This window comes from Nuphar pumila, chromosome 8 (assembly GCF_984573655.1).
Source record: "Nuphar pumila chromosome 8, dmNupPumi1.hap1.1, whole genome shotgun sequence".
In the NCBI taxonomy this organism is placed as follows: Eukaryota; Viridiplantae; Streptophyta; class Magnoliopsida; order Nymphaeales; family Nymphaeaceae; genus Nuphar; species Nuphar pumila.
In genome coordinates, this window is record NC_143256.1 from 9,495,752 (window position 1) to 9,509,662 (window position 13,911).

General features: G+C 37.7%; 1 protein-coding gene across 1 annotated transcript; it reads right to left on the bottom strand.

The window, feature by feature from the left end:
• Window positions 1-411: 411 nt before the first annotated feature.
• On the bottom strand, window positions 412-12,730 carry LOC149829572 (CDPK-related kinase 3-like). The gene is made up of 11 exons (XM_090015586.1): window positions 12,076-12,730; window positions 10,275-10,405; window positions 9,981-10,022; window positions 9,772-9,880; window positions 9,536-9,614; window positions 5,619-5,915; window positions 5,328-5,437; window positions 2,637-2,744; window positions 2,391-2,453; window positions 890-1,057; window positions 412-812 (listed from the first exon to the last, which is right to left on the bottom strand). The coding sequence occupies exons 1-11, from the start codon at window positions 12,607-12,609 to the stop codon at window positions 675-677; spliced, it is 1,779 nt and encodes a 592-aa protein (XP_089871712.1). The 5' UTR covers window positions 12,610-12,730; the 3' UTR covers window positions 412-674.
• Window positions 12,731-13,911: the final 1,181 nt, after the last annotated feature.

Consider the following 13,911-nt stretch of genomic DNA (forward strand, 5'->3'; position numbering starts at 1 on the left):
CGGACCTTTCGTGATTGGGCAAGCAGCATATTGGGCCTTGCATCTAGTCCATGCTGCTTGCATCATCTGTTTCTCGATTACTTCTGATGTATGCTGTGCTAGATGATGCCTCGTCATCTGCCATAATCTGCACTTTATTATTAACTTAATATGAATTTTCTTCTTTTCTAAAAAAAGAAAAAAAAATCAATTACACAACTTGAATCTTGTATAGATCATATGTAAACGCTGCAGGGAACCATTCCCGCGCTCCAAAACAAACATAAAAGAAACAGATGAAGCCCTTTAAGCTTACCCCGTGAATGGACTTCTCCCCTGCATGTGCATAACATCAGCAGAAGCTAATCTCTTGCGAGATGGGGTTTATCATCGAGCTCCACCTCCAAATAGAAACATTACTCAAGCTCCATGTGCCATATCTATTCCTTACATTGGCCTAAATAAGAAGAAAAGACAGCATTCTATGATACACAACATGGCATGGAGACGAGTTGATAAATAATCACCAGGCAAGGTGCCACATGAAAGAACATTGAATAGCTCAACATCACGGCCTTAGAAACCTGATGGGGACTTCAGCACATATTCATCTATACACATTCTGCCAACAGCTAAAACAAGGAACCCACGAGAACGACTTCAATATGGATCTGAATCAGCTGGCTAGCATTAGACTACTGATGTCTTGCGTTGGAACTGCGTAGGGTAACACCATGCAAGAATTTGGTGTAACCGAGAAAACTAAGCTTTCCATCAGAATGTCTAATCCAATCACGGAGAATTGCATGAGCAGCTGGACCAAGGTTCATTTCCTGTAAAAATGATTTTATTACTCTAAGAAGGCATTAACATTGGGGTGAGTTGTTCAGGGATAAGAAGCATTGCTTACCCGAGCCAATTCATCAACTGAGATCACTCGGTTGCCCTCCTCTTCAAAATATTGAAATGCCATGCTCGCAATCTGTTCCCATCCTTCAAGAGCTTCCAGTTGGTATATGCTTATCGCAGCAGAGCAAAACTCATCAAAATCCATCTTCCTCAGAGACAGTTGTTCCATCTAGAAAACAAGGCAACAAGAAAAGGCTTAGAATTGGTGAAGGTAGATCTCTCTCTCTCTCTCTCTCTCTCTCTCTATATATATATATATATATATATATATATATATATATATATATATATAAACAGCAGTGCTAATCAAGTTTTTGAAGGGTTTTCCCCATGTATTACTTAAATCTAACCATACAGATGTGGTCGGCAGGGTTGATTTACTAGAAAACAACAATTGAATCATGTTTTTTCGATGAAAAACATGATTTTTTAAGCCTTGAATATTTAGGAAAATCTTAGATTGTCAATTTTTTAAACATTATAAAAACCTACCTGCGTATCAGAATTGAATGATTCAAGAGTCCATTCCTATAAAATCCAGCATGTAGAATGCATATGTACTGATGGTCAGATTTAAGGAAAACATGGAAAAACCCTTCAAAAGCTTGGTTGGCAAGGCGGCTAGCTAGAAAAGTGGTTAGCAGCTACCACCTTATATATATAGCTCCTAAATAGTTTATGTCCTAAACCATCCTAAACACTTTTAAAAATCATAATAGAACGTTCGCTTAATTCTAACCTGTACATGTGTTCATTGTTGCTTATTCACTAAAAAACATGCTTTGAATTGAAATGATTCTATGAGAAATGTTGATTTCTATTTCACCAAGTTTCGCTGCAATATGAGCAGTCTATTTTGTATCACTCTAAACACAGAAGCAAACAAGAAAAATGCCTAATCTAATACATGTTTCTACTAACTTATAGAGAATACTTCTATGAGTTCAGATTAAGAAAACACCTGAAACTTTGTCCTTTGAAGCTGTTTAGGATGGTTTAGGAGATAAGACTATTCAGGAGCTACTCTCTCTCTCTCTCTCTCTCTATATATATATATATATATATATATATACTCCATAAAAAGAAAATTAAGATCAATTATAAAAATGTTAAACAAATTAAAAGTACACATTCCAAAATAAGATAGAAGGATGACATTTCTCTGATTGGTGTGTGTGTGTGTGTGTGCATGCACACGTGTGCGCACATGATGTACAAAAGGTCTATTGATTAGCAATGTTCAATTGACAGTTCATTTGTAACAAAAGAAATGGCAGAGGAAGGCTAGTTTTCACATGCATCTCCAATTATATCTTCATGGAGGATACATAACTAAAAGGATTGATTATGCATAAAAGTGAGCTGGTGCACTTGAGAGTTCAACAATGCCTTCCTGATAAATGTGTTGGATTGTATGTATAAAAAAAGTTCATAGAACCCAATGTCTTTGTTTGATTAAAAATGAGACCCAAGCTGTGTGAGAAAAGTGTTTAGTAGCATACAGTGCTCAAAATATCAGGGACTCTGGACTCCTTCATGGCATCAGTAGCATTTTTCATAAGAGCCTGCACAATTGTCAAAAATTAAAAAACCATTATAATCTTTTGTACAGAAGTCCATATAGATCACATACAGATTTCCAATGCCTATTAGCTACACAAAGGGGACAGTTCCAGTCATAGTTTTCACAGTTTTTAATGCAGTATCATGAACAAAAATCAACATAGAACAAGAGCACAATTACAAACCAAGCGGAAGTTCTCAAGAGAAATGTGTCCATCTTTACTTGGCTCCAGGAGATTAAATTGAGATCTAAGGTACAGTAGTTCATCCTCTGTCAGAGCTCTTGATAATGCCTGCAACCAAATTCACCCATATTCAGAAATAAGAGAAAGAGGAAGTGTCGGATACTGGACTCCATGAAAGCAATTAACATATCAGAAACTTCCAAATTCACAGAAAATAACAAAAAGTGCCTCTTCAACAAAAGAAATAAAGAAGAATCTGTCTACTGAAGAGAATTTTTTTTCGATAAGGACTGAAGATAAATTGATCATAGTAATTGACAGCAAAGACAAATTTCACAATTTAGTGATTTAAGAATCGAAAACACTTGGGGATTTACGGAAAAATCTTCATTGATTGTGTAAGATTAGAACCGTGCAAGGTACAAAAGGAGCAATAACATGAATTTGAATGATGACTTAAAAGCTATCAAGTATGGATTTTAATTGTTGAGCTATTTATTGTTCTTCAACAACAGTCTGCTCTTTGTTCATTAAAGTGTCATTGAACAAAAACCTCATGATTGTTTACACCCGCAACATAATTCCTATACCACTTTAGTTTACAACAAGTTTCAATTGTCCATTCCTTATGCAAAAGAAATTATGGATTATTGTGATCTGTGATACCAGGGACGCATATTGGTCAGATATCAGATACTGGTCCAAACCAGATCTAACCCATATTACTAGATCTGGGTAATACACCCAAATCCAGATCAGGTCCCGAACAAATATGGGTGATCTATTGGGATACATAGAGGATTCAGATAAACAAATATTATCAGATCTGGGTCAGAAATTGGTCTAACCCTATGTCACCTGGGTGCGGGTATGGGTATGGAGGGTACGACACAGCAATTCCAAAAAATGTGGGTACGGGAACACTGCTATATATATATATATTAAATATCACATAAATACAAAATAAACTGAATATAGTCTAAATATATATGTTATATCTAAAATATATATTATATACTGAAAATATAAAGTTATAAACTGAAAATATAATTATAAATTAAATACAAACTTACAGAGGGTAAAATGGCATGTTCGGGTGTCGATGCGGGGATATACGTGTTGACACAGGTACGGAGGGAAAAATAGAGTGTCCGGGTACCATAAGTCTAACCCAACTTGTTGGTCTGTTATATCTTTTCCACATGGAAATCATTAGATTTTGCCCATTTAAAGCAGATTCAGTGTCATAGGAGCTCAAACCATTACCAGTTCAAGGATTATAATGTGAGATCCGAGTCGGATCCAGATCTGGAACCAATCTTTCGATCCAGATATGGGCCAGGTTTGACCCAACCCATTTTCATACCCCTATATGAGCCCCTATGTCACATGGGTGTGGGGATTCAGCACTTCCAAAAAACCCGGGTGCGGGGGTGCGGCAGGGGCAAAAATGTAAAATATATATATAAGGGGGGTCTGGGGTTTCCCCCGGCACGAGTCCCGCTGCGCGGTCAGCGGGCGGGGGTCCAGGGGGGACCGCCCTTGGCGGGGGGTTATAGGGGGGCAGCGCCTCCCCCCCCCCCCCCAGAATTTTTTTTTTAAATTCCGCAGCCCATTTCATAGGGCAATTTTTATTTTATTTTTTAAAAACCAAAAAAAATGGACCATCCGTAGCCCATTTCATAGGGCAAAATAAAAAAAAAAACAAAAAACAAAAAACAAAAAACAAAAAACAAAAAAATGGACCAAAATGACCCCCGGGTGCGGTCAACGCACCCAGGGTCGGGTTGACCGCACCCGCACCCACGTCAAGTCGCGTCGACGCGGGTGCGGCACCCTGCTAGCCGAGTCCCTGTGACATAGATGAGCCCCGTGAATCCACCTTTCTTTCATGACGGACTAGTCTTTAAATGGGATAAGAACAGATTATGGCATCTCCAGAGAAACTCCAAAATGGAAAACAATGCCCTACTGTAACTACAAGCTTTCTGTCAGTTACGTGAGAATGAGAGGAAATACTAAGACAGAGCAAGCTTTACGTGTGTGTTAACTACGCCTTCATCCCAAAACAATTGGGGTCTGCGATATGAACCAAAAAAGAAAATCATTATGGGTCTTCCACATGAATCCTTCTCCTCCAATCATTTCTATCCAATGCCATGTCCTAGGTGAGGTTCAAAGCATTCATATCCTTTCCTATCATCTCCATCCATGTCTTCTTAGGCCATATGAACCAATAATCTGATTCCATTCAGTACACTACTGGTTCTATCTTAAAAACCTAAACAACCAAACATCAGAGAAGTTCCATGAGGACAGATTTTGCAGAAAAAAGGCCTTAAGTTTCCTTTCTTTGCTTTTTTTTAAGTAGTAGAGAACCAGACTCGTGGAGTTTGTTACAACAATCTTGGGTTGCCACACAACTGGGCAGGACTAACCCCGCCTCCACCAGTCAAGCTTGTACAAATGGACAATGGACCTATCTTACTTGAGCATGCCTATAGGTAAAATTGGCACATAGCAAGCATAAACAAATTAGTAACTGACATGATAACAATAGAGAAGATTGCTTCAGGTGGACAATTTTAAATCAAATGTCCAGAAGCAATAGCACCAATTCAGCAACTTAGAAGATGGAAGTCTGAAATCTAAAGATATTATGAGAATGAACAATAAAGAGAAAAGGGGCACCTTCAAAGCTTCTTGTTTAAGAGGACTTGAACGAAGATATGATTTCACCAACTTATAAATTAATATATCCAAGGGAACTGGCTGACTCTCCACTCGAAGCCATGGATGGGCTGGCAATGTAAAAATGAAGATAGTTATCCCAATAGTTCCAGCAACAAGTGAAAGGCAGATGGAATGTTGAAATGATAGGAAAAGCAATACATATAAACTCAAAAAGGACGTCAAAACTAAGAATGAGTACTGAATACATCCACATAGTATTCTGCATACAAGTACTGGAAGTAAACTTACCCAAAGCTTGTGTAGCAGTCATTCTTTTACGGTGGTCCTTATTGAGAAGCCTCTTCACAAAATCCTTTGCTTCAGGAGATACTGAGGGCCATGGTGTATCGTCAAAGTTAGGATCTGCCCTAAGGACAGCACGAAATATTCCAGACTCTGTCCGAGCCCAGAAAGGTCTGCTACCACATAATAAAATGTATGTTATAACACCTATACTCCAAATGTCTGCTTCCATACTATATGATCTATGAAGAACTTCAGGGGCAACATAATATGCACTTCCAACAATATCATTCAATCTTTCATCTGCACAAAGCAAAAATTTGTAATTTCTCCCAGAAAAATGCAATCAATAGCACAGTCAATGAGAGAAAAGTTAAAAGAAGAAACAGAAACAAATAAGAAACATATAGCTATTTCAAACATGGGATGCTTGTGTGACAGAAGTGATAAAAAACAAAAGAACTTGATTCATGAAGGATGATACCAAGAGAAGCAACTGTACATTTCTTCACAGATGTTCAATGCAAGAACATAGGCGAAACCATCATTTAAGGTAATGATTAAAAGAAAGAACTACTGTGACTTTTAGACTATTATTTTCAGAAAAACATTTCAACAAAGCTAGAAAATCATCGAGTCAAAAAGAAAATCATTCAACATCAAATGTGATTCAATTGTTAAGATTAATGTAATATATATATATATATATATATATATATATATATATTGTAAATATATATAATATATATGGGAGTCAAGTCAAAGCTAGTTTGACTTGCTCCCAGCGGCTAGAGTTCTAGCCGTTGGGAGCTCTCTCTCTCTTTAATGAGAGAGGACTTCCCCTCTCTATTTTACTTTTCTTCTTCTCTCCTCTACTTTTCTCTATAAAAGGGTATGGGTGTGTGCCTTGTAAAGTGAAAGAGTGATGGGTAATATTAGGTAATTTATGTGTGTTTTGAGAGTCATGTAGTGAGAAACTTATGTAATTTTTTCTTTTGTATCTCTAGTGTCCATTATGACTAGAGTTATTTGATGTAATTTTCCTTTGTCCATTATAAATAGAATTATTCATTCACTTTTTCATGTAACATTTTAGCTCTCATGTTTTTATCAAAATGTTTTATGTTCTTGGAGACCATTATGGAGTGCCTTGGGATCTGTGTCATTTCATGACATGGTATTAAAGCCTTGGCATCATGATCTTAGAAAGAATTCATATTTATGAATAGTATGGGCTCAAAGATTTTGCATTCCGGTATGTATCTTTGTCTTTCTACTTTTATATGTATGGTAGGTGGTTTTTTCTAAATGGGTTATGTTAATATTACATGTTTTCTTTTGAAATTAGAATACCTTATCTTTTGATATATGAAATATATGTTTTTGAATTATGAATATGTAGTGAAAAACTACATTTTTGCAAAGATATGTGATTTTTTTAAATCTTATGTGTGTTCATGTTTTGCAAAATGTTAAATTTTATGTTTGAATGTTCCTTAACGTATGTGTATACATGGATTACCTTGGGATTGTTAATATATTGTGATATTTCTTTAGGTTATTTTTTAATTATGAGACTAAGATATTATGCTCTCATAAAGGTTTTTCCTATCATCATATGAATGTGTTATTTCATGTACGTGTGAGTGATATGACTATAATTGTACAACTTATTAAGTAAGATTATTTTCAAAATTAATGACTTGCGAAATCTCTTGGTATATGCCTTATTGCATAAATTGATTAATAAAATAGTATTTTATTCCTTGTGTTCTTACCCCTTTAGTAGGTCTTTGTGTGTAAGCCCATTTTGTGGCTTGTGTATTCCTTTGGTGCTGTGTATTCCTTTGGTGCTTTGGTGGAACTCTTAGAGACCCACTCTTGTTGTTTCGGTGAATATATTTTGGAGGACCTTGTTCCCTTACATGGTATATGCCTTAAATAGTTTTTATGAGTATTAAGCATGGCTTATACTTGAATGCATATTTTAAAATATTAAATGTGTTTCTCTTAGTGGATTATTGTGCTTATGCTTCCTCTCGAGCATTGTTAAAACTTTTTTTTTTAGTCCTTAGTGGATTTATGTGTTTTTTGTCCATTGATGATTTATTGATTCGGGAACTTGTGCACTCTTGCAATTTCTAGTGGTTTCTCTCTTACGCTTTGATATTTTTCTTAGAAATTTCATATTTGTTGTATGACGTATATGGGTTCATGATAAGAGATTATTATGTATGTTATTTCTATATGTAGATCTTTATGAATTTCTACATGTTTGCTTTCAATTGTCTCATAGTAGACTTATGATTTAACTCTAACCTCTTATCATATGTGCTCTTGTCTCTTTATTGAGACTTATTGACCATTTGTATCTGATGTGATTAGTGCACTTGTTTATTAGATTTATGATTTTTCGCTATGTAGAGTCCCTATATTGGGCATCACTCATTAAAATTTGTGAAAATTGTCATAAGATATCATGTATTGCATAAAATTGCATCAATTGAAATATTATTGTGTATATGATTGCACAAATTTTTATGCTAAAGTTTTTGCCTAACTTTATTGGATTTGAAACTTGTCTTTTCAAATCGGATATTTGATATGAACTCACCTATTTGGAAAATGAATTATGTGAGTATGTAATATGTATTGTCTTTTTATGACATTTGGATTGTCCATCACAAAATTTTATATGATGCATCATTTCTCTTGGCCTTGTTGTTGGGTCATGGTTAGCCGTTAGGTGAGTTATGTGTGCACCTCAAATCAAATCATCTTATCAATATGCAATTATCATATATAAACATCTAGGAGGGAGGGGGGAAGAGAGTAGGCAAGGGGGAGGTATTGCTCATTAAATAGCTTTTATGTTTTTCTCTTCTATGGGAATCATGCCATATAGAAGATAATGAGGGAGCGAAAGGCCCCACCCATGTTATAAAAGGAGGGGCTTTCCCCCATTCCATCTAAGGAAGCCTGCCCCATCTCACATGGGATTGGCATTAAATACCTCCTAGACGAGGATAAGTCATTCTTAATAGCTTGTTTAAGTGGGCAAATTTATGAATTTGCCCTCTTATAATACGTTATTTAAACTCATGATATAATAGTCAGAAATAGCGATAATATCATGATTTTTAAAAAAGGAAAGATTTTGAAAATCTTGCAATATTAAAGGAAATATCACATGTTTAGAATAGTACGCAATAATATCACAAGTTTTTCAAAATCTTGATGATATTTGTAACTATGATATGTATAGATATATATAGGGTAATACATCCATGCTAAATATGGCATGATGCTAAATGAAACATGCTATTGGATTTTCAGGGTTTTTTCAAAATTATGACAGTACAAATGTGATCTATATGCTTGTTTTTATAAGAATCAGTTCTTGGAGCATTTGATTCTGATGCATGGATAGGTTTTTATAAGGTTTCAAAAATCAACAGCCGGTAATTTTCATAAATTTTTGAGGCTCCAAATACCATTTTTCCATCCAAAAATCATAATCCAAGTGTTCATATCTAGTAAATCAATCATACTGAACATATCTATACGGTCAGAATTAAAAGAAAACACCAAAAACCCAATAAAACGATTCATTTAGCATTGTGCCATATTTAACACGGATGTATTACCCTATATATATACACACATACACACACACACTACTTGATTCCACATGTAACATGCAGCCAAGGTTCTTCCCAAAATCTCCTTCATAATTTTGTCATTCCTAATAATATCCTTTCATCTTATACAACTGGCAACGTCACATGGTAGACTTGACTTCTACATTCTATTTTGTGTAACCATATTAGTACTCATGCTTGAAATGCATAACAGTCTAAGGATAACACTAGGACATGTTCATTCTATCAGAGTTTGCTCAAAAAGGCACAACCAAGTATTACCTGGTCTAATGAAGTCAGAAAGCCCAAAATCAATAATCTTCATAGGTGCATCTTCATCCCTAGAAGTGAAAAGAAAATTCTGGTCCAGAATGATTACAGTGTCAAGGTGACATTCATACAGAATCCAATCATATTTTCAAAGGTGAAAAAACTCATACCCTTCCAATTAGAAATTGAACAGATGAAAATGAGAAACTTATGCTTAAAAAAACAAGGCTATAAAATATGATACAAACCTCTGGCTTCAAATCACGATGCACGACACCTTGAAGGTGGCAGAAAGCTACAACACTTACAATTTGTACAACTATTGTTTTTGCATCTTCTTCAGTGTATCTTCCTCCTCTAAAGAGCCACAGAACATAAAAGAGACATTAAGATAAATTTCCTAATTATACATGTCCCACTTTATCAAAACTAAAGTGAAAAAAATAAAAATACAAACCTCGATAGAATCCTGTCTAAAAGTTCACCGCCTTCACACAATCTGAAAATTTAATACATTTGATTAATTTTGGAGTAAAAAATGATAAAAATATCTACAGCAAACATTTAGGGCATAAACTGTTTAGAAGTTTATATATATATATATATATATATAGAGAGAGAGAGAGAGAGAGAGAGATTCTAGAAACTCAAAAGAACACAAGCAACAGGGGAAAGATGATTGAGATGAAATAGCCAAGAAAAAGATCATAGAGCTTTTAATAAATCCAAGACAAAAGCTAAGAGAACACACTCCATAACAATGTAGACATTGTTGGCATCTTCACAAGCGTCATAGAATTTGATCAAATGTTTATGTCCAGATAGAGCTTTTAAAATTTTAACCTCCCGGCGAACATCCTCAATTGCTATAGCAGTTGTCATCTGTCAAATAAAAAAAATGTCAAACCCATTCATCACATAACATAAAGTTTGATACAATGGAATGAAACTAGCCTTATGCTCTTCGGTAAGGGAAAGGAAAATTAACCTTGTGTTAGAAACAAATATTGCCAAAAAGGGATGCGAAATACATAAACATCCTTATGAACAATTATAGGTTATTTCTGATGTCAACAAGAAAACAGCAGTATCAGGAACAGCACACAACAATATGCATTGAAAACTTACTATTTAAAGTGAAAACATTCCCCATAGGGCCATAAATGGCTTCAGACTCAGCAGACCTATCTCAAGATCTGATTGCTGAAACTTTTAGCCTTGGTCTTGGTCTAGAAAGCATGACCCAAATTCAACCTGGCTGGTTAAATTCCAGTCAGGTCCAAAATGTTCATTAAATTGGTTGGGTCATTCACTTAAGTTTGAATTATCGGAGCAAAATTCATTAAATGGGTTGGGGAATTCGACTCAAGTTCAAATAATCGGAACAAAAAGGTTTCTTCATAATGCACACAAGATTCCAGTCCTGTCAATATGCATGCAATTAAACTCATGCCCTATAAGGCAACCCACCTTGTATGTAAATGCAGTCAATTGCATAGTTCCCACTATGAAGAGATTAAATCAAAGGACACAAAGTGCTTCACAATGCATAAGGATCAAACTGACATTAATTTCACTAAGGCGCGGGTACATGAATTTTCTGAATGAAAGGGAAACATGTTCCCCAGTCCCCATTAATTATGTACACCATCTTCAATTTAAAATCTAAAAAAGTAAAGAAAGAGAAGTGTCTTTCACTGCAAGTGACAGCCCAGTAACAACGTAAGTAAACATTTTGATGCTTTCCAAATGCAACACAAACTCCTTTAGATGAAAAATGCAATCAGACAAGAACAGGACAGACCTTCTCTAACAGTGCAGCCAAAACTATACGGTCCGTTTCAATAGGCCATATACTATGCACCATAGATGCACATTGTGCAAGTAGGACATTAGTAAGAGTGCATATACAGATCTACATACAGATAGTGATAATACATACAAGGCACTTCCCCTACATCTCTAAAACCACAAACACATGCTCATAATCAATGAGGTAAGGTAATTCACGCCATTGAGCATACATTACAACAAAACGGACGGAAGATCAAATACAATTGCACCCCTCGTGCTGATAACAAGCATGACGAAGATTCGCACACAAACCAACTACCAATTCCAAGTGCACAGTGGTCACAAAAGTTGCCAATACAAAATACTAAAAAATTATTCAGAACAGTCTCAAAGACTCTTGAACAGCCAAGAATCAATAAAGGGAACTCCATCTATGAGCAAGAAAAGAGTTTACTCGATGTCCAATAACCTCGTTCAATTATCAATCACAAATGCAAAAGACAGATCATCAGCAGATAATAATTTTGTGGCCCAAGAGGAATTAGCTAATTTAAAATTCCGATCAATAAAGAGATGCTCCGTTCCCTAATTTCTCCAAACTCCGATCACGCAAGCACTTCAATCAATTCAGCGAAGAAAAGAAGCTTGTCCATCAGATTCGAAATTACAGCAGGAAGCAAGAAGATCTCAATCACAAAATGAATCAAAATTTCTAGAGAATCCGTCGTAGCTAACGCTAGCGCGAACCGGAGGCATACCTTCGCCTTCGAGATGATCTTCACGGCGACGAGTTGACCCTTGATATCTCCCTTGCGAGCCCTAGCGGAGCAGGTGTGCCCAAAATGCCCCTTCCCGATCTCCTTCCCCAGCTCGTACTTCGCCGCAAAGCTCTTGCTGTAGCCGAAGCTCTTGTCCAGCGGCCGCTCGGTCTCGACGCCGTCCTCCGGAATGGGTCCTTCCTTCGGCTTCGCCGGCCCCTGCCGCTTCGCCAGCAACGCTTTTATGGGCTTCGCCGGTGAAGGCGGAGGGAAAGGCCGCCGGAAGATCCTCCTCGGTGTCGACGACCTCGCCGGCGACGGAGTTACCCCGCCGGGCAACGGGCTGGCAGAGGCGGCCCCGGAGCTCGGAAGTGGGCTGGCCGGTACCAGGTATGGGCTGGGCCAGGTGTTGGCCGACAACGAGTGCGTCGGAGTCGAGCTCTGGACGGCAACTCCGTTGCCGGAGGCGGAGGGCGGCCGGTCTCCGGAGGCATCGTCGGCAGCGGCTATGTTTTTCCCGTAGCACAGTCCCATTCTCCGGCGGTCAGAGGCGCATAATTGATCGGATACCGGCCGGATAATGATCGGTTCAGCTGATTTCGGCGACCGGAATCGGCCGGAGGGTAACCGAAAAACGCCAAAAAAGAAGAATGAAGAGAAGAAGAAGAAGAAAAATCGCGTCAGAAGGTTTTAAAGGAAAACGGAAGGAATCGAGGGTTCCAATGGAAAAAGCGCCAGGCCAGAGGGAGGTAAAAAAAAAAAAAAGGGACCGACGAATCCCGTTGCGGAGCGCAGCATTTTCTGTGCGGGCAGATCTCGCGCGCACGATTATTTTAATCTCGTTGGATCCGGCGGCCCAGCCTTCCCCGTTGCTTAGGCCGAGGGAAATCGGGGCGTGCCATTTTTCGAGAGACTCCACAGCGCGTGGGCTCATCATCGAGGGCGCAAGTGGGCGAGGAGACCCGGACCCGGCAACCACCCTTGGCTCACGGGTCGTGGACTCGGTCAAACCCCACATACTCACCTTTCCTTGCTCCTGAATCTAACTTAACCCCTCGAGGCCTTTTTCATCCTTTCATCACTTTTTCTTTACATCTTTCGAAAACTTTGACCTTCTTTTAGAGGGTTGGACTGGGTCGTGGACCACCTTGATCTGGGTCGGGTCGGGTCGGGTCGGGTCTGAAGGGAACTGATAATTATTTCCTCGTCTTTTGTTTTTTGCTTTTACAAGGGGAAGCAGGTGACTTAAACAAATAATAATAAAAAAAAAAAGTCAAAAGCTTGCCACTATATGAAACGCTGGTCATTGTCAATTATATGAGGTTGGCAATTTTTTATGATAATCTAGCCATTTATTTTCGAAAGTAAGAAGGAAAAGTGACGGGTCCGGTTTACCCGTACCAGACCCATACCAAACTCTATAGGGTCTAGGTATGGTGATCAATAACAAGACTCGGGTCCGGACTTAAAAGGTCCGGCTGGTTAATACACGTATCTGGGTATAGTTTGTAAAATTCTATACCAGACTCGGGCACTACCAGAGTTCCAATTAAGACCTGCAATATTTCAATGTAAAAATGATTTAAAAAATATTATTTTATGGGTATGGCTCGGGTCTGGTTCATGTAATTCTTATCAGGTCTGGGTATGGTTTTTTTTATAATGAATTTGATTAGACCTAGGTCCAGACCCGATATCATACCCAAAAATCGATGTCCGGTCTGGTTTTACTTGGGTCTGAACCAAACCCGACCAGTTGACAACCCTACACGTGGTACGCTCCACTTCACAAAAGAGTAGGCTTACGTTCTTATCATTATTAATCTTGACAACCCA